Source organism: Hoplias malabaricus, chromosome 3 (genome assembly GCF_029633855.1).
Source record: "Hoplias malabaricus isolate fHopMal1 chromosome 3, fHopMal1.hap1, whole genome shotgun sequence".
Lineage (NCBI taxonomy): Eukaryota > Metazoa > Chordata > Actinopteri > Characiformes > Erythrinidae > Hoplias > Hoplias malabaricus.
The window spans coordinates 67,368,364-67,391,572 of NC_089802.1; the positions used below are offsets into that span (position 1 = coordinate 67,368,364).

The window sequence follows — 23,209 nt, forward strand, 5'->3', positions numbered from 1 at the left end:
GCCCTTTACTGACACCAATCTACAATCTTGAATAGCCAATTCACCTACCTGCATGTCTTTTTTGGCATCTGACACCTGTTATATATTGCATAGATTCACAGCAAAAACTCTGTACTTACAGATTGGATGTGTGAAACATATCTGCAAACAAGAACACTAGAAAACTTTGTCTACATGGAGCCAAATATGGGCCAAAATATTTGTTAAATGAATAGCAAGGTTTAGATTTTTTTTTTCCGTATGTATATAATTTTGATTAATTCAGTTTGATTAATAAAGGAAGTCTTTTGAATAAATTATAAATTGATTATTTTCATGCGGCATGATGGCGTAGCCGGTAGTGTCGCAGTCACACAGCTCCAGGGATCTGGAGGTTTGTGGGTTGAAGTCTTGCTCCAGGTGACTGTCTGTGGGGAGTTTGGTGTGTTCTCCCCGTGTCTGCGTGGGTTTCCTCTGGGTGCTCTGGTTTCTCCCATGATCCAAAATCACACGTTGGTTTATTGGTGACTCAAGTGTGTGTGTGTGTGTGTGTGTGTGTCACCCTTCTTGGCATTTTAATATCTACACACACACACACATTGCAAAGCTAAATGTGAACAAATAAGACTTGAATCTGTCAATAATAAATAATTATAAATAGATAAAATAGATAAATAATAAAATACAAATTTACAACAGAAGTAATTTCTTAAATTCAAAATAAATGATGTATTCAAAATAATCTCTTTAACTGTCAGTTTCAAATGATACATTTTTAATTACAATGATTTGTTTTGTTTTGTTTTGTTTTTTTCAAATGGATAAATCCTTTGGCCCGGATTTTGCTCCACATGCCTGGTGCTTACGTAATGCGGTCTGGCTCGAAGCCCCGCCCCCTGGTCCAGCCCACTTGGACTTGAATGAGGTGAGCGCAGAAGTGCCCCAGTCAGTCAGACAGTCAGCCAGACGGGCGGAATGTAGAAAGCACCGCCTGCTAATAACATCAGGAAACACTGTAGATCCGAGGCCAGACTGCGGCCCGGGGGGTGGGTGGGGGTCAGCGACGCCAGCTTCGAAAAGATTCTTCTTTACACTGGGGAAGAAGAAAAGTATTCGCTTTTTTTCGGGGAAGACAAAAATAGAACCACACATCATCCATGTTTTCGTTTGATAGCGACCTCTCTGAAACAAGTGAAGTGATCATTGAACTGCTGTGTGGACCTAAAGCGGCGTTCCTTCAACTGATCTTCACTACATCTCCCGATTTTAAATGTTCAGCTTCATGGGTCTAATAAACGGGACCGTGGACATTCAGACCAATGTGTCCTGTACGTGTAACTGCAAGCGCTCGACTTCCTACCAAAGTATGGCGATCAGTAAGTATTCAAATTTACTTTTGTATTTTCCCAAGCTCAAATCTCCAGTGTCTGCTGCTACGGTCTGTAACTTGTAACGTTAAGTTAGCTGTCTCGTTCAAGTTGGCTAGCTGGTTTGCTAGCTTTAACCTACATCTGAGGCTTCTCGCTCAGCTAGCTAAAGCCAAACTTGAACATTGAAGGCTCTTTTGTAGTTTGTAAAGCAATATTAGTCAGGGGCACGTCACTGGCCACTTTTGTTTGTTCACAGGCGTTGTTTGGGTTTCGTGAAAGTCGTTTTGTAACCCAGCGGTCAGCGAGATCTAGTTTTTTTTTTTTTTTGGTCCACTTGACGTCGTCACAACAAAGTTGACTGCGGGCCAGACGGACAGACAGCTCTCAGACTGTGTTCAGCTGATCATTAGCTCAGATTAGGACACGCCAGACTTGTTGCAGTTTAACAGTGGTTTGTAGATAACCGAGTGGCATATATTTAAAACTAACCAGCTCCTGACGTTACGTGTTCTCGTTAAGACACCGTTAGGATTTTGTGAATTCTCCCACTCTGTCTTCTTTACATTTCGACCGATTACAAGGGCTGTAACTGCGAATTATTATTATTATTTTCCCATTTTAAAAATGTCATGTGTTTGTGGAGTTGTCAGACTCATCAGCTGACTGTATGTGACGTGCTGTCTGCTCTCAAATCCTCGACTGCTGGGAGTTGTCTGGGTAAAAGCTTGCCTTAATCTGCACTGACTCATTTGTCGCTCAGACGGTATCTTGCGGTGACTCGCGAAGCTATTGAACAAATACAAAAAGGTTATGTACTCGGATACTGATAAGGTTAAAGGAGCTCGAGATCGTGTACCTGCTCATACTAGTTTCTTTTCAGATGAGAATTTTCGTTCTCGCTTCTTTTCCTTATCTGATTGATAGCATGGAATATATACGTGTACAAACATGTAAATAAGCGCCCCTCTCTGTTCTTTTCACCTAAAGTTGTTTACTCTGTCCTACCCTGTGCCATTTTCCTTCCTCTGAAACTGTGTTTAATAGGAACCACACGCTGTAAAATGTGAGGACAGGAGGGTTAAATGATGACTACTCTTTTTGTTTTTGGTTTGACTAGACATCCTTAAATATGCTATGACATTTCCCTTAAGGTGAAGCAGCCGTATTCAAATACAGTTTACTTACCTGACAAGTTTTTAATAAATAATAAATTGAGCAGTTTGGAGTATACATCACTAATGAATGTTTCGGTGTTGATGGTGATTTAATGGGGTGCTACAAGGAGACTGTAGTTTCCTTTTTAAAATAAAAAACCTCTAAACCAAGGCCAATAGTTTAATTAATTTTGGGAGACACGTAAAACATCGTAGAGAAAGTTTATACAAACTAAAAGCAAATTTATTTTCTGGTATTTCTTGAAAAAATATTAATTATAATTTTTTTTCCTTTTCTTAAATATTGTACTATTTGAGGGATTTATTTTTTGTTTGTTTCAGAACTTTTGTTTTCATTTTGTGTATTTGTATTTGTTTGTTTTTGTGATTGTTTTATTATTATTATTATTTTGGCAATACTGTACTTCCAGTCATCTTGGGTTTCCTGGAACAAGAGCTTCCAACTTATCTGTTTTATTAGGTTTACCAGTTTAGTTCAACAGTGACTAACCAATTGGATGTCAAAACATTTGTCTTGTTTCTTCCTGTTTGGGAAACACTCATTCTTTGCAAGCAGGTATATCCAGAAGTAGTGTAGCTTTGAGGAAATGCAAAATAAAGTCAATAATATGTAACAGACAACCGTCCCAACCCCCCAAAATCTTGATACTAGGAGCTACATGTTGTAACAGGAGATTTATTAGGGGGATATAGACTTAAGAATACTTTAAAGACTACTCCAGAGGATTATGTTTAAGGGCAGTGAGAAGCCCAGTGGATTTGTAAGTTTCTGAGTACTAAAGCCTTTGGCAAGGTTTTGTTGTACACTGTTATAAATAATAGGAAACTCTAGTAAAAATATCATTTTGTTAATAAACATGCACATTATAAATGTTTGATACATGACAGCAAAAGAAATGCTAGCTCCTGTTCAGGAATGTGTACCACATTTGATCTACTGTATTCAACACTTACAGCATTTTCCCAGGGTTTACAGGCACAGAATCAGAATCACTGCTGTTGGAAATGGCTCGGTCATTGAAGATGCCCTGGCTACTATGTACAAGCCATAGCATGTTTTATAGTAATATCCTGGTCTATAAGATGGTCTATACCTGTTTGTTTTCTAGTAAAGAAGTGAGAAACCAATTCATGTACATTTGGTGAAGTGGAGGAGCAGGGCTTTGTGGTTTATGAGTCTTCTGTTTTTGAACTTCCCTGTGGCTTTCTCACATGGTCCCTAGATAATGGTGCATGGGGGTGGGGTTGGGGATATGGCAAGACCCATGAGAGCCCTGACACTCCTGACCCTGGTTAAAACCACCCCCTCTTTCACATACACTTTCAGACATACATTTCATTACGCATTCGCCATGCCATATGCTGGACAGGGAGAAGGAGGGGGTGAATGCCAAACACTGCAGACTTTTTCTGTCAAATTGTCTTAGGTTTTTAATTTTCCATTCATTGTATATATCTCCAATGTAAGACTTCTGCTTAAAAATGGTCTTTTTGTTCTTCAACGACCTACTGCTGAAAGATGCATCAAAGCATACATTAGCTGTACTGGAAAGAGTTGTAAACAGTGTCTTGAATTGTTGTTGTGGATATGTATGGTCTTATTCACATCAGTGAAAACCCCTTTGGACTTGGGTGTTCTGGACTTAAATTGAGATATTTCTTCTGTTTTTTTTCTTAACTGCTGTAGGAAATATTGATAAAGCAGCAGATTATTAGAAATCCATTTCAGAATTCCTTGTAGTTTAAGATATGAGTTCATGCTTGAGGTTCTTGCATTGTTAACACATTTACTAGTAATCACAGAGTAATTAAGGCACAGAACAGTATTATTATAAAAATGTAGTTGCAATCAGGTTAGATTCTTTAAGACATTCTTGTATCACTTAGAGAAGGCAAGACAGAAAGTATTTCTGACCTCTGCAGATGAACATTAGATTCCCACATTTCTCTTGCTCTAATGATGCACTGGCACTTCTCCCCCCCTGTCTAGACATGATGCAAAGGGGAATACTGTGAACAGCTGACTCCAGAAGGCAGTCAAGCAGCAGGGGGAGTGCATTTAGAAAATGTCTGTGGCTGTGCTCATACAATTTTGCTTGTAGTGGATCATATGTCCTGCCATTTCAAACAAACTAATTTGCTTTGTTGGGAAACTAAAAAGTAAACATAAAATAATTTATAAACTTTTGATTACTGCTTCTTTTTTTTGTAGACATAATGAAATAGTTCCACATTTTGACATCACTGATGCTGTTTACGCTTATATATCTCTTATTGTTTTTACATATTATAATTGCTGAACAGCCAAAATGTTAACAAAAAGTAATTTAAAGTAAATTTATCAAGAATTTTGAAACAGATGGCCTCTTGATTTTGGACCTGGGATATGATTTGTCTTTAGTCTATGTGATATTTCCCTGTCTAGCAGTCTCAGTCAGTGTATAATTATTTAAATTCAGATTTATGTTAATTGAAGTTTTGCATATGAAACAGTACTCGTCTGCATGGGTGTAGAGTGTGAGGAGGGGGTCTCCATGGTTACTGTGCTCTGTCTGTGACACCAAGGTCAGAGACCAGAGGTCAGCAACTCCTACCCAGGGTGGAGCTCCAGCTGAAAGATTCATTGTCATTTCTAGATGGGGGCTTTTTTTTGTGGTGTTTGGGGTTTACTGTCATCCTTCAGACAACAGATCTGACTCTATTGGGATCTGCCAGAATTGCCTGGCTGTACATTCGTATATCTACAATTAAGTGCTATAGTTTCAAACAAGCTACTTTTTTTTTTCTGAACATCTTTAGTTCAATGCTGGCTGCTGTATTTAATAGTCCTGCAGATGCCTATGTAATAAATGCGGTTCAAAGACTTTACAAGGCACATCCTTTATGCTTACTTCTATGCAGAGTTTAGTTGTGCTCTTTTGTGCCTTGTATTTATGTTCAGCTGTGGCCAACTTCTTCATTTCTTTTGTTGTTGTTTTTCTCTCTCTCTCTCTCTCTCTCTCTCTCTCTCTCTCTCTCTCTCTCTCTCTCTTTGTATTAAACACTTTATCATATTTATAAAAACAGATTTTAACCATTGCATTCTAACTTTTTATTATTATTATTATTATCTCTTGAGAATGGTACTATTTCAATATTGTGACACTGCAACTTTCCTTTTGTTTTTTAAAGTTTTGACTTATGTAAGATATTTAATTCTGAGGTTAGGGTTATCAGGTTATTTTTGTTTCACATATCTCATACCTTTTTAAGGTGAAGAGCAAACAAGTAGAAGATGATAAATGTCCTACTCAAAATGTTTGAGTCACAGTCATAGTCCAAAAATATACAGCTACTGGTACCTGCATAAAAAGTGCAACTATCATAAGTTTTGTCAGGTAACTAGTGTGTTAGTGTGTGCCCGTTTGGAGATTACGAACAATTTGAAGATTAGAGGTCTGTAAATTAGCCTTAACTATAGAAGCAGGCTGTAATAGGTTCCTCCATGCAGCACAGTGACAAACCAGCAGGAGGTTGTTGCTGAATGAGTGGTTGTCCAAGAAGTAGCCAGGCAACATTATGTGCTTTATTGATTATTTATCTGCCCTGGAGGGAATGCCTGATATATTTTTCCACATTTTTAGTAATACAACACATGAGAAGAGACTTCTCATGCAATTGGTATTTGCTAGGGGATGGTTTTTTTAAGCCGAGCTTTATATCTGGTTAGAGAAGTCACTGCTGCTGTCAAGATGTATGTGGTTTGTGCATGCATGTTTGTCTCCTTGCTTGTGTGGTTTTATTGTCTAAATACAGGCTGTAGTACATTATTACCAACCCTTCACTGTCTGAACATGTAGCGAAGGCCCAGGGAATTTGTTCTTTTCAAGATACTGATTATAAGAGTTGCAAGCTACCAAAGTAAAATATGGTGTCATATGTGATTCAACCCGTTTAAAAAGTTGTAATGTTTGAATGAAATAAGCTAAGTTGTTGATAATTATTAGTTGTGTGTATGGATGTCCAGATGTATCATAAGGCTGTAGTGTACTGATAATATCGTCAAGTCATCTAGTGGTTAACGTGAAGGCAGGTAGTGAAGTATTTTCATGACAATCATTTATAACCTTGCTGACAGTAGTATTTTGAGTTTGCATATTTGCCTTAAGCCAAAACTTCCTTTTGGTTTCTAGATAAAGTTTAAGTAGCAAACATGCTCATCTTGTTCCTTGTTGACAATATTGGCCTCTCTTTTTCTTACCTCTTAAATGGCTCTATCCTATCCTCTGTCATTTTTCATTAATCTGAGAAAAATAAATTTTCTCACAAGGACTGTTTTACACATCGTTTTTCCTTCAATTGCATTTTTCACCATTATGCTCAGGGGGCGTGTACCTCAGCGGATTAATGAGTCAATATGGCACCGGCTGGAAATTGAGTCACAGTATCGTGGCCTTATTTGTATGTACCTCCAGGGCTCAATAATAACGATTGCTTGAATGCCTAAAGTAAGTAAAATGCAATGTTTGAATTGCAAAAAAATGTTTGAAAAAAAAAAAAAAAAAACTTTATCCAGATGGTTTGTAGCTGATTCCAAGTTAACCAAGTTAGTCACAGACTCGATTAAGAGAGAAGAAAGACCTTTTACAGGAAAATGATGACATACCATTTACCAATGAGTCAATTTAGTATGTAAAGCCATTCATGGTGACTTTTGCGTTTATAATGAAACTGTTCTTACTTATCCAAAAAAAAAGGAAATAGTTCAAGGTATATTATACAAATCTGTACTAGAGAATAAATAACATTAACAAAATGCATTAGCATATGTTTGCTTATTCGTCCTTCAATTATACATTAAAATACAAAGACGTTAAGCATTCATCTGATAGGACAAGTTGGACAAAAGTTTATGCCAAAGCCTGACCTAAACAAAGAGATTCTGAACCTGGCCCTGAACCTCAAAATAGCAGCTTTGTAATAGCTATACACTGGTATTGTTTGGTTAAGGCCTGATCCTACCTGCTACTTACACAGTGCTCTCCATGAGTCTTAAAATACTGGCTCCTTCACCCAGACAACTTATGATTTCTGTGTCTAACAAAGAGACATTAGGGAATCATTAACTCTACAGTAGACATAATGCTATATGTGGTGGAATAAGGCAAGAAATTATAACTCATGTAGTACACTATGTAGGGACTAAGGAGAGATTTGGGATACCACCCGAGTCATATTACAACAAGAGGCAAATATTCACAGTTTGAATTACAAGCTGTATGCAGTTAATTTTGTAAGCCGACGAAACGTTGGAGCAAACTGTAAACAGATTTAGAGTTCAAAACAGTTCAGAAGCTCACACATGTAAAATAAAGTAGTAACTTACAGAAGATTACATGCACAAATTCAGCATTTGTTTAATATGGGACATCAAATATCACTCTAAATGAGCAGGAAAAAGTAGGCTAATATAACATTTACAGAAAGAAGGAAAAAGTACTTGTGTGTTCTACAGATCTGTATTTGTACGATGTTCATATCCTTTGCTATGTTTAACCCATTTTAGTTCTTTTTGTTTTTGTTCTAAGATTAAAAGGTCTCAGTCTGTTTGCCTTTATAGTTCACCATGGACTGAATGCCATGGGAAAATAAAACTCAGATGCTATTCAGCAAGTAGTTTGGGTTTTATTGGGCTTGTTTGCATTTGGTGTCAATTTGTTTTGTCTGACCTCCTTCCCTGAGCAGCAGGCAGGCTTTTGCTGTCAGACAGGTTGGGCCATGTCCATATGACACACAGACACTTGTATCTGTAGAAACAAAGAAGGGCATGGAGGGAGGAGTGGTTTCAACTTTGTTGTGTCTAGAGCCGCAGCTGCTGGGAACAAGTATGACCACTTCTCAGGACTTGAGCAGAGGACTGGAGGCAATATTCACAGTGGAACAGTGGCAAAAATCTTCAAGGCTTTATGCATATTTGCAACTGCTGTAATGCCAAACACAGGCATCAAATGTAAAGGTTGCATTTATAGTTCTGTATATATTCTGTAAAAACATACGACTTTTACTTGAACATGTAAAAAAGTTGTAACTGTTTTTCATGGGGCTTAACGCTGAGACAGTATAGTAAATGTCTATTTAACAGTGAAATAATTGTATTTAACTACATATATTTTTAATACTGTACACAAATATGGCAGAAGTTAAAATGATGCTAGGTCACAATTCTAAAGTCTAGGTGTGTTGTATGTTATAGGTCATATTAGGTTTAATATCAATCATTATTATTTAAAGATGACATGTCATAGTGATGGACCCAGGTTTATGTGAGAATACAAAAATTAGGTTAAATGAAATAAATCCGAAGGAAATTAACTGATTAAATACGATGAGAACAGAGAAGAAACATAATCAAGGGAGCATTCCTAAAACCCAGTGATTCTGCTTGCGTGCCTCTCACTCTTGAGCTGTTTTCACACACAAAATTCACCACTGTGCTTTCAAACACTCTACTTTCAAGGGGATGCATAGTGCAGACATGGATTTTCACTTCATGGACCTCAGAGGCAAGGGCAGTGCTAAACAGTGCGGGGTCAAATAAAGTGCAAATGTTTTCGGCTTGGGTGAGATGCAGCGCATACCGAGTTGAGTGTTGAAAGCAGCTTTAGGCACTGACAGTGAAGTGATCTGTGCCTCAATCTCATTTTAAAGGAACAGGCACTGAAACCGTTAGTTTTAAACAGGGCTTTCTTTCATTAATGCCTCTGGGAATGGATTTAACTTGTGAAAAAGGTGTATATGTTAATATCAGAAGTTCATATACCTTTAAATGGCATTGTATTATCCTTTAAAATAATTGTTTTATGATTCAGCTTAGCTTAGCTTTTTAATGATATATTGATATACTTTCAAAAACATAGCAATATAGAATAATACAATGCCATTTCAAGTGATATGAACTTCCAAGGGTGTTGTATAGAAGTGAGTTTAATTAACTCCCAGCTCTGTTATCTCCTGCCTGGGTTGAAGACAGCTTCGGGTACAGTTCATTTTGAAGCCCAAGTTGGAGATGTGGGGCATGAGCATGTCTGTTTCTCACTCTGGCTCTTTCAGAGTGGTTATAATTGTCTCTATAGACAGAAATATTGAGGACTGCTCCCTAGAGCTGCTTCCACACACTCCTTGAAGACCTGTGGGGTGAGTACTCACCTGAAAGGCAACCCATGTTACTTTAGCCTTCCATCAGGCTGGGCAAGTATGACACACAGATTTTCTAGTTCAAAAGAGGAGGCAAAGTGCTTAAACTGAGGTGGAATGATTTGAAACACGGGATGCCAGACAGAAAGCTCAAGGCATTCTAGAGGTTGCAAGGCAGTGATTGCATTTATCTGGGTTGGCTAAAGTGATATTGTTACCTGCCTTAACACAATAGCAACAGAAATTAGCTTGTAGTTATATATAGTTAAACCAAGTGTTCCTGACAACAGGTGGGAAGCCAACATCCACGTTCCATGACGAGTAACTTGTCTGTGAACAGTAAGTTGGAGCTAGCCAGATTCTGTGAGGAAAGCTTTCAGTTTTGGTCTTCATGGGGAAGTGTATAAGTGAGTCAGTTCTGAAGAAGCTGAGCAGTGTGTGTATGGGGGTAGGCACTCCCAGATCACCCCTGTGTTTGGCCTGTGAGTCACCTGCCGACACTGTAACTTTGGTACTTCTATGATCGCTCATAGAGAGATAATGTGTCACCAAATACAATGGAAGAAAACCCTGTTTAGATCACAGTCTGTAATAAAAATGCTTGGGACTTCTCACAAAGTCATGACTTTAACTGAACACTAGGGGCAAGAGCATACACCTGGAGTGGTGGGCAGCCATGTCAGCACCAGGGAGCAGTTGGGAGTTAGGTACCTTGCATTAAAACCACTGCAGCCATGGTTACAATACATTTTTCCTGTCAAATAAATTAACACCCTTAATATCTGGTAGCACACACAATGACTGAAATCAGTAGCTTCCTGTAAACCGGAAAAGGTTTCTTACACTTGTAATTCTACTGGAAATTTGGACCAGCTACTTCTACCAATTGCTATTTTCAGATCTCTCCAAAAAGGTTCTGTATGATTAAGATCTGAACTCAATGCTGGCCACTTATGAACTCTCCAGCTTTGTCCTAAACCATTTCTGGGTGCTTTCTGAAGTGCACTTTGGATTTTCCTCCTGAAAAGCCCCTTACAATTTTTCAAAAGGTGTCAATAATTTTATCCAATTTAATACTGGAATTCTGTGTATAATATATATTTTAGTGGGAATTAAATCTGTGATTTGCTGATTGCAGACTAGATATTTGCAGTCTATTTGCTCAAGACTTGTAAGCATTTAAAGGCTTTAAATTTTGGGAAACTGCAGTTCTCTCCACTTTGTTTACGTTCGGAAGCTCCATGTCTTTTTAAGGTGGAACAGTGTGTTTTAAAAAAAAAAAACAGTTTGTACATAGCTGATTTTTAACATGTCTGTATATTTGTTGTTTGTTTGTTTAGTTAGATGTTGTTTTTTGCCATTGTAATCCATATATTTCTTGCAATTTTGAAAAGGTGTCATTTTCTGAGCATTTTTCTCATTGTTTTTCCAATGTAAACAAAAGCAGTAAAAGTGAATACTAAACCATTTGTAATTGCACGTTTGCACATTTTGTAATTCTTGCAAAGAATTGGTGCATTTTCTGAAGGAAGTGCAGGGGTTACAATATTTCTGGGCTTTACCACCATTCAGCCTATAAATACAGTTTTGTATGCAGTGTAGGATAGTACAGTTTTTCAACTGTGAAAATTGCTGACAAAGTTTTAAGGTTTCTGAGTGTATCTCAGACCAAGACATGAACCCATCTTTTTCTTGAATGTCAGCCAGTTCCGTTTCTTTATTATACAGACCCCTGAATGCTACTTAGCTCTAGAGCCTGAAGGTACAGCTTTGAAATTTCCAGAACTTTCTCAGTATCAACAAAAGTGTTTCACATCAATGTTTTTTTGTTGTTTTTTTTTAAATATACTGTACGATTGCAGCAGCTGTTGGTCCATCAACTCATGGGTGAGCAATGGGAATAATTGTGGTTCAGAGGTTTATATTTTGTTATTTCATTCAAGACATGCTTGATCTAATACCTGCATGCACACACTTGCAGGATTTGTTTCAGAAATGGCCAGCATCCTTCTTTTCTGTGGACAACTGAGCAGGGTGGCAGCATATTACAGTTCTATGCGGGGGGAAAAAAATCATATATCTTTGCACAAACTGTATTTATGAATGTTTAGCCATATTATGTGTGGATAAAATATCTTAGTATATAGACCAGACCATGAATTGCCTATAACTTGTGTAATCCTGTTTGTCCTCCACACGTCTTAAATGACTTATTTGCCAGACAGATTTTTTTTTCTCTCTCTCAATGAAGTCTCCATTCAGAAGATTCTGTAGTCTAGATCTAGGTTTAATCTCAGTCCAGGAAACTAGACTGTAATGTACTAATCTGCAGTTAGTCTAGACTAATTGTGCCATTTAAAGGCATTAATGTATAATGGATGATAACTGGGGGATTGTTAGCATTTTTAACATTTATAGCCCCACCAACCTGTTACTGAATAATTTGCATACACTAGCTTGTAAAAACTTTTTTTCCCACCAGCTGACGGGGCAGACACCCCAAAAGTTCCCACGCTTGTCCCTGTGACTTAGGGCTGTGAGTGCCCCACTCTCAACCCCCACCAAAAAAAGAGGAAGAATCATCATTCTCTCTTGCAACCTCTTTTTTCTGCCCTGGGTCATTCTTATGGAAATGTGCTCAAAGTCTGTACTTGGCCAATTACAATGAAACCAAATTTGATTGCACAGTTGTGTTATTGTACTATTGTCTTGCCATGACAAGGGACAGTCTTTACTGAATTTGTGTAGTCACTTGAAATGAAATCTACATGATTCAGTGGTCCTGTGTGTTAGCATTTAAAAGCAACATTTATGATTGTGGGGAACTGCAGTTCTTTCTGGTTTGTTTACATTCAGAAGCTCAGGGCCTTTTAATGTGGAACGGTGTGTTTTAAGAAAAACAAAAGACTGCTGTTTGTATGTAGCTAATATTTAACTTTTATATAAGTTTATTTTTTTATCACTGTTTGAATTACCCCAGAAACTCATTTGTAACTGTAAGTCAGTTCCAACATAAATAACCTGAAACCACAAAAATAAATCAATATGTAGAAAGAATAAAGCAATATCCTCATCTCTTCATAATTTTCAACATTTGGAGGTCTCTCCACGGTTATTCTGCAGAGAGGGAGGAAGTTTAGCATGGCTGACTGAGCCCCTTTGTTTATATTTACTCCTTGACACTGACAGTAGGGATTCTTGAACACATTAGACTGGTTTCTAGCATGCAAACAAACTGGAGAGCTAGTAAAAGGTGAGGAAACATCTTCCGAACGTGATAAAAAGTATTTTTTGATTAAAGTCATGAATATCACCTTTAAACTATAAATATTATGGAAATTATGGGCTCTGTTAAATTCACATTAATGCAGAATGGGAACAGTCCTCAATAAAATCAGCAGACCTAATTAGGAGAGATAATCTTTTAAATCTGCTATATCTATTTAGTCTGTGAGCCATAAACTCATAATGCACTTAGTGAAAAAAAAAATGTCTTTTAGCTTGACATTCTTTTTATTGGCATGAAGAATTTTACTACATTTTTAAAGAAATATTTTACCAGTAGATCAAAAATGAGAAATTGTATGTTTATCATTTTTTTAGGCTTAGGAATCTAGCAATATGATTTTTAATAGCTTCTTCGCATGTATGTTGTAAAATATTTGTCTGTATATACGATGAGAGAGCTGCTGAGGGTTAAGATGTTTAAAGTATCAAGGAAAAAAGGGTTTCCAAACAGACTTAAGTGCAAGATATATACACACGTAGCGAGTACACACTGTGTGTGTGTTTGTGAGAGAGAGTAATTAAGCTCCTCCCTCAGTGTCTGCATGTTTTCTGCTGTCTGGTTTATCTGTGACCGGGAGTGACCTTGGGTTGGGGGAGAGGGTTCAGTAAAGGCCATGTCACTGCTTTCAAAAGAAACCCCTTTGTCTCCTGCTTCCCCTTCTTTAAGGGGAGTATCACAGTATAGTGAAATGGCAGAGTGCGTCATGATTGTGGGAAGCCCCTCAACACACACTGTGATAATGGCATAATGCCCAGTGCGGTATAGCTGACCTTGCCAGTTACAACCATCAGCTGTGTCTGTGTGTGTGTGTCTGTGTGTGTGTCGGTGCTGCCTATCAAAAAAAATTGTTTCTTTTTAAAATTGAATTCCCTTGGTTATTTTTCAATTAATTTTTAAAAATACTTGGAAATAAAGAAAATTGGAGATTTTCTTTATTTGAAACAGCTGTATTGTATTGAGTATGCAATCATTTCATTTAGAAGAACTCCCAGTGAATTATATTAATTCAGTCTTTAATGAATGTATATTACATGTAAATGGTCCCCAATAAAATTATTGCACAGTCAATTATTTTTTCAGTCATTACTTTAAAAATGGCCAAATGCAATTCCTTCTGATTTTTTTCTTAGCTCTCAGTGCATCTCCCAATGTCAAGGCTCACACACAAACAAACACACAAACTGACAGAGAACATGCGCTTTCTTTATGGTTTTAGAAAATATTTCATAGAACAGCATTTTGCAGAGACTTACATTAACTTTAACCATATCTAATACAAACTAATCCCAACCTTACTTTTACACTATTCCTAACACTTCTGACTAAAAAAATACAATCAATTAGGTTGTAAGTGACATTATATATATATATATTTTAAACATACAGGGATTACAAATACACAAATTTGAGTGTGTAAATAGATTTTGACTGAACAAACTTATACATACTTGGAGTACACACACGCACACATACATAAAGACAAACATACACACACACAAACAGCTTGGCACGCCAGCACTAGAAGACTTCATGTCCAAAACCGTTCATCTGTCTCAGATGCTTTTTTTGTTCTCTTATGCAAACTGATTGACTCAGACAATTCAGTCTAGACTGACTTGGGCCCCATGTGGAAGCTGCCCCCTTCCCTCCCCCTCTGCAGGGAGGGGTGTGAGTGGTGGGTTGGAAAAGTAGAAGGTAGTTGGTTCCCACTGTTGTAAATGTGGTGCTTTGTGTGCACTCCGGAGCAGATTTTTGGAGTGGGTTTTTAATACTTTGGATGTATTTTGGTACTGTGCCATGCAGCCACATCCTGGAAAAGGTGAATACTGCAGACAACCATGCACTGGTGAGCCTCAGCACTTACACTGCACAATCCACCTTCAGTAACTGGTTGTGATGTCTATTTTTTTATTGAATTCTTGACTGTGAAATCTTAGAAAGTGGAAACGTCTTTACGATGTATTTATGATGCTACAAAATATTGTTATATAAATTATAATTAAAATAAATTGTTCTTGGGACGTTGTAGAAGTTGTTGAAAACAAACAGACAAATGCGCCTGAAGAAAAAAGTTGGACTTATTGGAAGTAATAGACGATAAGGTCTTATAGAGATGTTAGCACATCACAGAGATCTGTTGCAAAATGCATTTTGAACCTAGGTTTTCTTATGGCTTTTCAATTTATAAATTGAAGTGTGTTATGGTTTTGTTGTGGGATTGAATTGGGCTCAAAGCTTATTATTGTTATAGGTAATGTTACATCAGCTTATGTGTAGACATTACATTCATTTTGGTCATTGTCAGTTGGTTTCTGTGAGAAAGTAAGCAAGGAATTGTTTAAATGTAGTTTGTTTTGCTGTTTTAATAAACACATAGTATATTGTAATCTGTCTCACTGCTTTTAAATAGAGGATGCTTCCTTAAATAGTGAAATTGTATGTGGCTGTATCCAACAGAGTTGGATTTAATGCAGTTACATTAAATGCATGTTCAAGTCGAGTCTAGTGATTAATGGTGAATTGTGTTTAAATAGCAAATGCTTTCTTTATTCTAACTTTTTCTACACACCATTTATCTTCAGCTTTGTAGACTGAAGCTTTGACAATGATCAGCACTTGCTATTGTTTTTACAAATATATATTGCCACAGGCTTAATTGTGCATTGCGCTATGCAGAAAGTCTGGCCTACATATGGCTATTTTGAATATAGACAATGTGCAGTCTATATATGTGAGGGGGGTGAGGTGGTGGTTGGGGTGGTTCACACGAGAGAATGTTGATCTGCCCCTTAAAGGAAAAAAAACAAAGGATGGTGTGTGTCTGTGCGCACTCTGACTGATGACCTTGCCCATCACAACACAGCTGCTGAGACTGCTAAGGCTTCTGCTGAGAATGTGGGGGTTGATATTTCTTGAAAAGAAGCACACTCCTTGGCCATTTACAGCTTGAAGGCTGCACATTTAGCCCAAACTCCAGCACAGTCTTATCTTGGTTTTGTAATGTTTTGTGTTCATTTTAAGAATATTAACATTGCTGCATGCTTGTTCTCAAATTCTAAACGAATACAAAATTTGTGCTTTCCTTTAGTCTTTAAATGAAATGCAATGGCTCCAAAAACATTGCACCAGTGGGTGCAAAAACATTTATTTTCCAATAATATCCTCCTCCAGCCACCCCAGCAAAATGCTCAGCTAGGTTATTCAGCTGTCACGACACAATCACCTTCTTGTTCTTCTTCTTCTTTCGGCTGCTCCCTCCCATCAGGGGTCGCCACAGCGGATCAACCACGATCCGCACCATCAATCTGGCACTGTTTTTAGGCTGGATACCCTTCCTGACGCAACCCTGCCTATTCACCCGGGCTTTGGGACCAGAGTTGTAATGAAGTGGCTAGGTACACACATTCACACCTACGGACAATCTTCCAAGTCGCCAATATGTGTCTTTGGCCCATGGGAGGAAACCGGAGCACCCGGAGGAAACCCACACCGACACTGGGAGAACACACCAAACTCCTCACAGACAGTCACCCGGAGTACTACTTGAACCCACAACCTCCAGGTCCCTGGAGCTGTGTAACTGCGACACTACCTGATGCGCCACAAACATAATTATAGTCAAACACACACTTGACTCATTTGTGTTCTCTCTGTCCCTCTGTCTCTTTTTAGCCCAGCTGGAATTTGTGCAGATCCTGGTGATTGTCGTTGTGATGATGATGATGGTGGTTGTGATCACGTGCCTGTTGAACCACTACAGACTCTCAGCTCGGTCCCTTATTTCACGACATGGACAGACTCGCCGTCGCCATCAACCTCTAACCTCAGTGAGTGTTAAACCCACACAAACACGTTTACACACACACACAAACACACTCCGATCTGCAATAACATTACAACCACCACATTGTTTCTACATTTACTGTTAATTCTCTCCGCTCCACTGAGCAGTTTGTAGTTCTGCAAATACAGACTGTAGTCCATCTGTTGCTCTGCATACCCCCCCCCCCCCTTCACCCTGTTTCTTCAGTGGTGTAGTCCACAAACCAATATTATCCAGCCAACAGCATCCCGTGGGCAGCATTAAGTAGCCACTGATAAAGGACTAGAGGATGACCAATAGTTTATGAACTCTGAAGTGTCTGAACCACTCTTACTAGCACAGCACACACACACCACCCCCACCGTATCAGTGTCAGTGCAGCACTGAAAATGGTCATATTACCGCCAAATCATACCTGTTCTGTGGTGGTCCTGTGGAGGTCCTAACCATTGAAGAACAGGGTGAAAGGGTTACAAACAAAGGACGCGTTACAGTCTGTAATTGTAGAATTATAAAAGTGCTAATGTAGGGTGAGAGATTGTACAGTGAGATTAGATTAGATTGAACAGTGTATAGGCCAATAAAATACATCAGCTGATTTGTGGGGAGCCCAGAGCCACACACATTCCAACTTTGTTGTGGTTATGTAGACTAATTACATTTCTGTGTGTGTTTTTTTTTTTTCTTTAAAGAATCTTCCTTTGAAGGGAATTGTGTGAAATATTATTATAATATTTATTATAATATGAGTATTAGATGAGACAACAAAAATTTGTGGGATTGAGCTGAGCATGCAATATGTAATTTCTTTTCAGCTTTATAATGGCAATTTGACTTTCTAGTCCATATATACCTTCCCTTTGTTGTTAAAAAGATTGAAAGATTCAGACTGAATAATCAAAAACTGGCCAGAGACTAATTGTGGATCAGAATTTAACTTCTGTTTTCTTTCTCTTTGATAGGAGGGGAGTTTGTGGTCATCAGAGGGGCCAGGGTCATTTAGTGGAGTGAGTGAGGTAAAGTAGATTGCCTATTTTGTATTCCTATTTTGAGCATGTCTCTGTCATTTTCTCATTCCTAATCGTATCTTTTTTGTACTAACTTCAGCAGGTCTATGCTTCTCGGCCACCAGATCGAGTTCCACCGTACAGCCAGCGTGAGCGCATGGCCCGTTTTCAGCCCACCTACCCTTACCTGTCTGACACCATCATTGACCTGCCCCCAAACATTCCCCTGTCAGATGGGGAAGAGCCCCCTCCATACCAGGGTCCCTGCACCCTCCAACTCCGAGACCCTGAGCAACAGCTGGAGCTGAATAGAGAGTCAGTCCGTGCCCCTCCTAACCGCACTATATTTGACAGTCCCCTTATTGACACTTCCCTTTGCCCTCCGAGTATAAACGCTGGCATAAGCGCTACCAGCTTGGAAAGTGCCCCGCCGGCCTACAGTGAGGTCATCGGCCACTACTTCCACCCTTCATCCATGCCCCACCACACACAGACTGCCCCAGGAACAGGCATGGGGCCTCTTCCTTTGATCCAGGGGGATCTGCAGCCAGTGTTACCCCAAATCAACATCTCACACAGCCAAAACAACCGAAACAAGGAGAAGCACAAAGCACAGCAAGTCTGACCATTAACTCTGCCTAGCAGTAGTAAGTCTTCGTCTACACAGCCTGCACAGGATTCTGGGAGTTCTAGCTGGCGTGAATGGTTGTGTAGCCAGGCGTCATTGCCGGTTAGTGTGATACTGCATTAACATTAGTGGCCTTGCTTCTTCCCTTCTCCTTATGGACTATAAGGGTAAGTGAAGAAGGGGGGGGATGAAAACAGCACGGTATGGCTAATGCACAATATACTCAAGAAATCATGAAATATACCCTCTAACTGTAGCCCTGTTTTCCTCTGTTGCTTCAGACATATTTGTTTGAGAGCGAGAGCAGTTAAGCAGTAAACTGTTCATGTGTAAATACTTACTTGGTATATGTACCACAGACCTCTATACCCAAACCTTGAAACCCATAAACAAGAAACACACTTTCTTTTATGAGCATAATGCTTCATAGTTTGTTGTTTGCCTTCTGATAGATTTTTCTGAAGGACAGTTCTGGAATATTGAAAGTCTACACAATGACCAGGAATATAGTAATGGTGTCTAAAGTGTCTTGTTTTGGTCCGTTGCTGACATGACAAGTTGATTCCCCTGGTTTCAATTCTGTATGTTTTGGTCACTGATTAGATACTTGTCAGTTATCACTACCAACAACAAGCCAGAAACATGCTTTTCCATCCAGTGTTTAAGCTGTAGACAAGAATTTATAATACATTAAGGAGACAGAAGTTGGAGTGGGGCGGTGGCTTGGAAAAAAAAAACACTTATCCCTTCGAGTGCCAACACACAATGTATTTGATATTGAGCTAAACTTATACTACGTGTGTGAGTATATGTTTTAAGGTGTGTGTGTGTGTGTATATGTGTGTAATTATATAAACTAAAATATACACATGCCGTATATATTTTATATATAATATATATTTATTTACACACACACACACATACAGCATATGTTTATGACAACAACTGAAAAAAACTTAAAAAGCACCATTTTAGTTAGTTATTTATATAAATGTCTAAAAATTGCACTATTTTTTAAAAAGGTAACTGAATGGTAAGCCAAGGCTTGTGAGAAGTGTGAGAGAACTATTGAAATGATTTGAGTTTGTGTGTATGTATGTAACAGAGAAACCATTTAGCCCTTAACCCCAAAGTCTTTCTTTCATAGAAAGACCACAAAGACCGAGGAGAGTGATCAAACGCCTGCACGTCACAGCCATGCTGAAGAAATCTAGAACTTGAGTTGAGTTGATTCTCTCACCTTATATAGACTTAACCCGACTCCTCGGTGCATTTCTTCGGTTTTGCTGTTGAGCACAGGCTTGGGTTCTCACTCTCTGAGTTGCAGAAATGGGCATCTCTTATGGCACTTTATGGATAAAGGGAGAGACACAATCCTACCCGTCAGCTCTGGTATCATTGAGAAAAGATAAGACAAAGAACTTTTATGCAAATCCGCCCTCATTGGTTTGTAATTGCAAATGGACCTTCATAAAAAATAAATAAATAAACATGAAAGGATGTGGAGAAAAACACATAGGGATGTCATGATTTTGTGATATTTCGGAACATAAACATTGGCACTTAACACATGTTTCCTTGTAGTTTATTTATTTGCTATTTGCTTTAATGTATTCCTGTAAAACCATACATTATTTTGAAGATCAGGGTTTGTTTTTCCTAAAGTAAAATAATATAATCACACCATGACATCCCTTAAATATGTGGATCGTTTCTATAACAAACAGTCCATCCAAAGAGGTTCTACTGTTTGTGTTCCCACTGTAACATAATCTGAGCATCAGAAGTCACTCCATCAATCATTATTGAGCACAATCCTCTTCAAAATGCTGCCAAATAGTGACTTACCGTATGACTCCAAGTACAAGATTTTTTCCCCCATCTGATTAGCACTTGCTGCCATGTCTCAAAAGAATCACAAAACAACATCAATCATAAAATGTGTTTGTATTTAAAAATTTCTGACCAATGTGGGTATAGGGTATTTTTAAAACTTTTTTTTTTTAAACTGGATTTGTCCAGTCTTACTTCAGGGAAACCAGAGCTTACTGGGGCTTTAGTTTGAAAGATGGAGAGAGAAGGGCTTTTCTGGAGCCAAATCACAGAGAGGGGAACAATATACAAATATCCATAGTATGGCTCCAAATCTAATATTCAAGTGCATTCTCTCATGACTTTCTTTCATGTACTTCATGACCGGTTTGTCTAAATTTTTAAATTCAGCTTATAATTAAGCAAATATTCAGCTCTGGAGCTCAACCTTTTGGGATCTTGAGATTTATATAAAATTTGGAGTTGTATATTTCACATGGAGCGTTGAAAACTGTGCCCCTTTCTGCTATTCTTTTTTTTTCTCCCTAGCAAGAGCTCTCCCTGTTCTAGAGATGCCTATTTTCTGCTTTCTAAAATGCCAGCGTGGCCTGATCCTACTGTCACTGACCTGGGCATACAATCTGCCAATCAGAAAGGCCAGTGGTAGACATATTGTTAGGAGGAGGAAAAGGGGGAGGATGATAAAAGCAACAACAACAAAAAATGGTAATGTGGTACAGGTGTTGTGGAGAGTGTTGCAATATACTTACTATTTGCCTTTTGATAATAATTGTAGTTTCTTATTGAACCTAGAGTATACATGTAATGGATGTTTTGTTCTTGTTATAATTGCTGTTGTTTATGTTGTTGTTTTTGTTATTATATTTGCTTTGATAAATGTATTTTTCTTTGCTTATCCTGAAACACCTATCCAAGGTATTTATGCAGAAGTCACAGGGCAAACAATATCACTTGATTTTTTGCTTTTCAATTCTTTGCTTCACACTGTCCTTTGACGGGTCCCCTTCTTTTTGTTTTTAAGAAAGTATTCATCAGTGGGGGGAGAAAAATAATTTTCTTTTCTAGTTATTTCTAGGCCTAATTTAAGGTTTAGCTTTAGAATATTTGTTGTTATAAATGTTTATTCTTATTTCTTTTCTAATCAGAAAATTAAAGTAACTTATCATTGTAAAGAAAACAAATTCTTTCATATACTACTCGATTTATGACGCGTGCCTTGGAGTAGTCTGTGTGATTGCTCTTCTTTCTGTTGCCTTCTCGCATGAAGACTGACTCCTATTTTTTCCCCCTGTTTGAATCCCATACCAAAAATAAACACATCTTGGTGATCACATAAAACACACAAAGCCACACATGGTTTGAGTGATAACACTTGGCTTGAATGCATGCAAATTTGAAGGAACTGAACTTGAAGATTAAACCAATGAGATTACATGGATAAGTACTGTTCTCAGCCCTGTAAAGGGGATCTGAAGTACCAATAATAGATTCCAGACTATACTGTCATCATTTTCCAGAGTTTTCCTGCATTAAGCAAGCATTCCAAAACTCGTCTGATCAGTATTTGAATCTTCAAACTCCAAGAACACCAGGGGTATTCTGGATTACTCTAGTACAGCTTTTTATGCAGTTGAAAGTAGGCTGAGACATTCTCTGCCTAATGAGTCAGTCATCTGAATGTTTTTCCATGTGCAAATAGACACTTCCAAAGAAGGACTCAATCTTTTAAACATTTTCAGGTCAAGATCAGCTTGAAACAGATCCATTTATTAGTTTTATTTCATACATGCATTGTTTTTTTTTTTTTAACCTGTCAATGGGAATAGACAGTAAAGATTACTTTAAGGTTGCAATATGAACTTTATGATCTGATTTTGAAGTCTTTTGCCATTTGTGAATTGTGTAGTAAAAGAGACTCGGTCTTTCCTATTTAAGGTCATTACTCTCACAATACTTCAAGCATGACTCAAGCTCAAACATTGCAGTGAACGTAGAGACCCCTTTGTCTGTTGACTATGACATACATTGTGACAACTTTTGTTTTTTATTTATATCAGATATTTAAGTGTTATAAGAAGTGTATATCTTATTTGACAAATGAGCAGGGGACAGTGCCCATAACACATGCTGTAAAAGACATTTCAATTAAACAAATAAAGCATTTTATATAGTACTCTCTGATTTAGTGTCTGTTCATTCTTCATAATATACTGTCGTGTGTGTGTGTGGCAGTCACACAGCTCCAGGGACCTGGAGCTTGTGGGTTCGATGGGTGACTGTCTATGAGGAGTTTGCTGTGTTCTCCCGGTGTCTGCGTAGGTTTCCTCGGGGTGCTCTGGTTTCCTCTCACAGTTCAAAAACACACGTTGGTAGGTGGATTGGCGACTCAAAAGTGTGAATGTGTGTGTTACAGATTTTTGTGACTGAATGCTATTAAATCTTACAGAAATGTTCCAACATTTCCTGGATATACGAATATTTCATCAAATTCATAATGACTGCATTATACTGCATTTTTTTACCACTAGGTGGAGGTAAACCTCAGCAATTGAGGGTCCAATATCCAAGCTACAGTATATGAGAAGAAATATTTATGGCTAACAAGAAGTAGACAAATATTAAACCCTATACTGGTGATGCTGGCCGGTTAACCCGCTCTTGACCAGCATGTTTGTTTTGCATTGTTCTTGGTCATGCTGGTCAAGCTGTTTTGTCACACTGTTGCTAAGCTTGACCAGGTTGATCATGCCCATAGAGCTAGTCTAAGTCATCAAACTCAAACAAAAACATGGCCAACAGGTATTTTTATTTATTTATTTATTTATTTGTGACAAGTATAATATATAAAAGATGCTATGAAGGATGAAAGTTATATACATTAAATCATAAAAACGGAGCTGATAAAAATACATGTGCATTAAAAATAGTCAAT

The 23,209-nt window shown here is 38.1% G+C and overlaps 1 protein-coding gene across 3 annotated transcripts; it reads left to right on the plus strand.

Annotated features, from left to right (window-relative positions):
* The first annotated feature begins 946 nt into the window (after positions 1–946).
* pmepa1 (prostate transmembrane protein, androgen induced 1) lies at positions 947–22,431 on the plus strand. Of its 3 annotated transcripts, XR_010801952.1 has the most exons (5): positions 947–1,355; positions 16,659–16,813; positions 17,772–17,825; positions 17,917–18,546; positions 19,592–22,431. XR_010801952.1 is itself a non-coding variant. In XM_066666002.1 (4 exons), exons 1-4 carry the CDS (start codon positions 1,250–1,252, stop codon positions 18,439–18,441), a joined length of 840 nt encoding a protein of 279 aa, XP_066522099.1. In that variant the 5' UTR covers positions 947–1,249; the 3' UTR covers positions 18,442–22,431. The 3 variants fall into 3 exon arrangements, 2 of the variants coding, with proteins under 2 accessions (XP_066522099.1, XP_066522101.1); XM_066666002.1 differs by having other exon boundaries at positions 17,917–22,431; XM_066666004.1 differs by having other exon boundaries at positions 17,920–22,431.
* Positions 22,432–23,209: the final 778 nt, after the last annotated feature.

Coding starts and splice junctions, on each gene's coding strand:
- pmepa1 (XM_066666002.1), top strand. CDS start 1,250: ATGTTCAGCTTCATGGGTCTAATAAACGGGACCGTGGACATTCAGACC. Junction 16,814..17,771: donor GCCATCAACCTCTAACCTCA/GTGAGTGTTAAA, acceptor TCTCTTTGATAG/GAGGGGAGTTTGTGGTCATC. Junction 17,826..17,916: donor CATTTAGTGGAGTGAGTGAG/GTAAAGTAGATT, acceptor TACTAACTTCAG/CAGGTCTATGCTTCTCGGCC.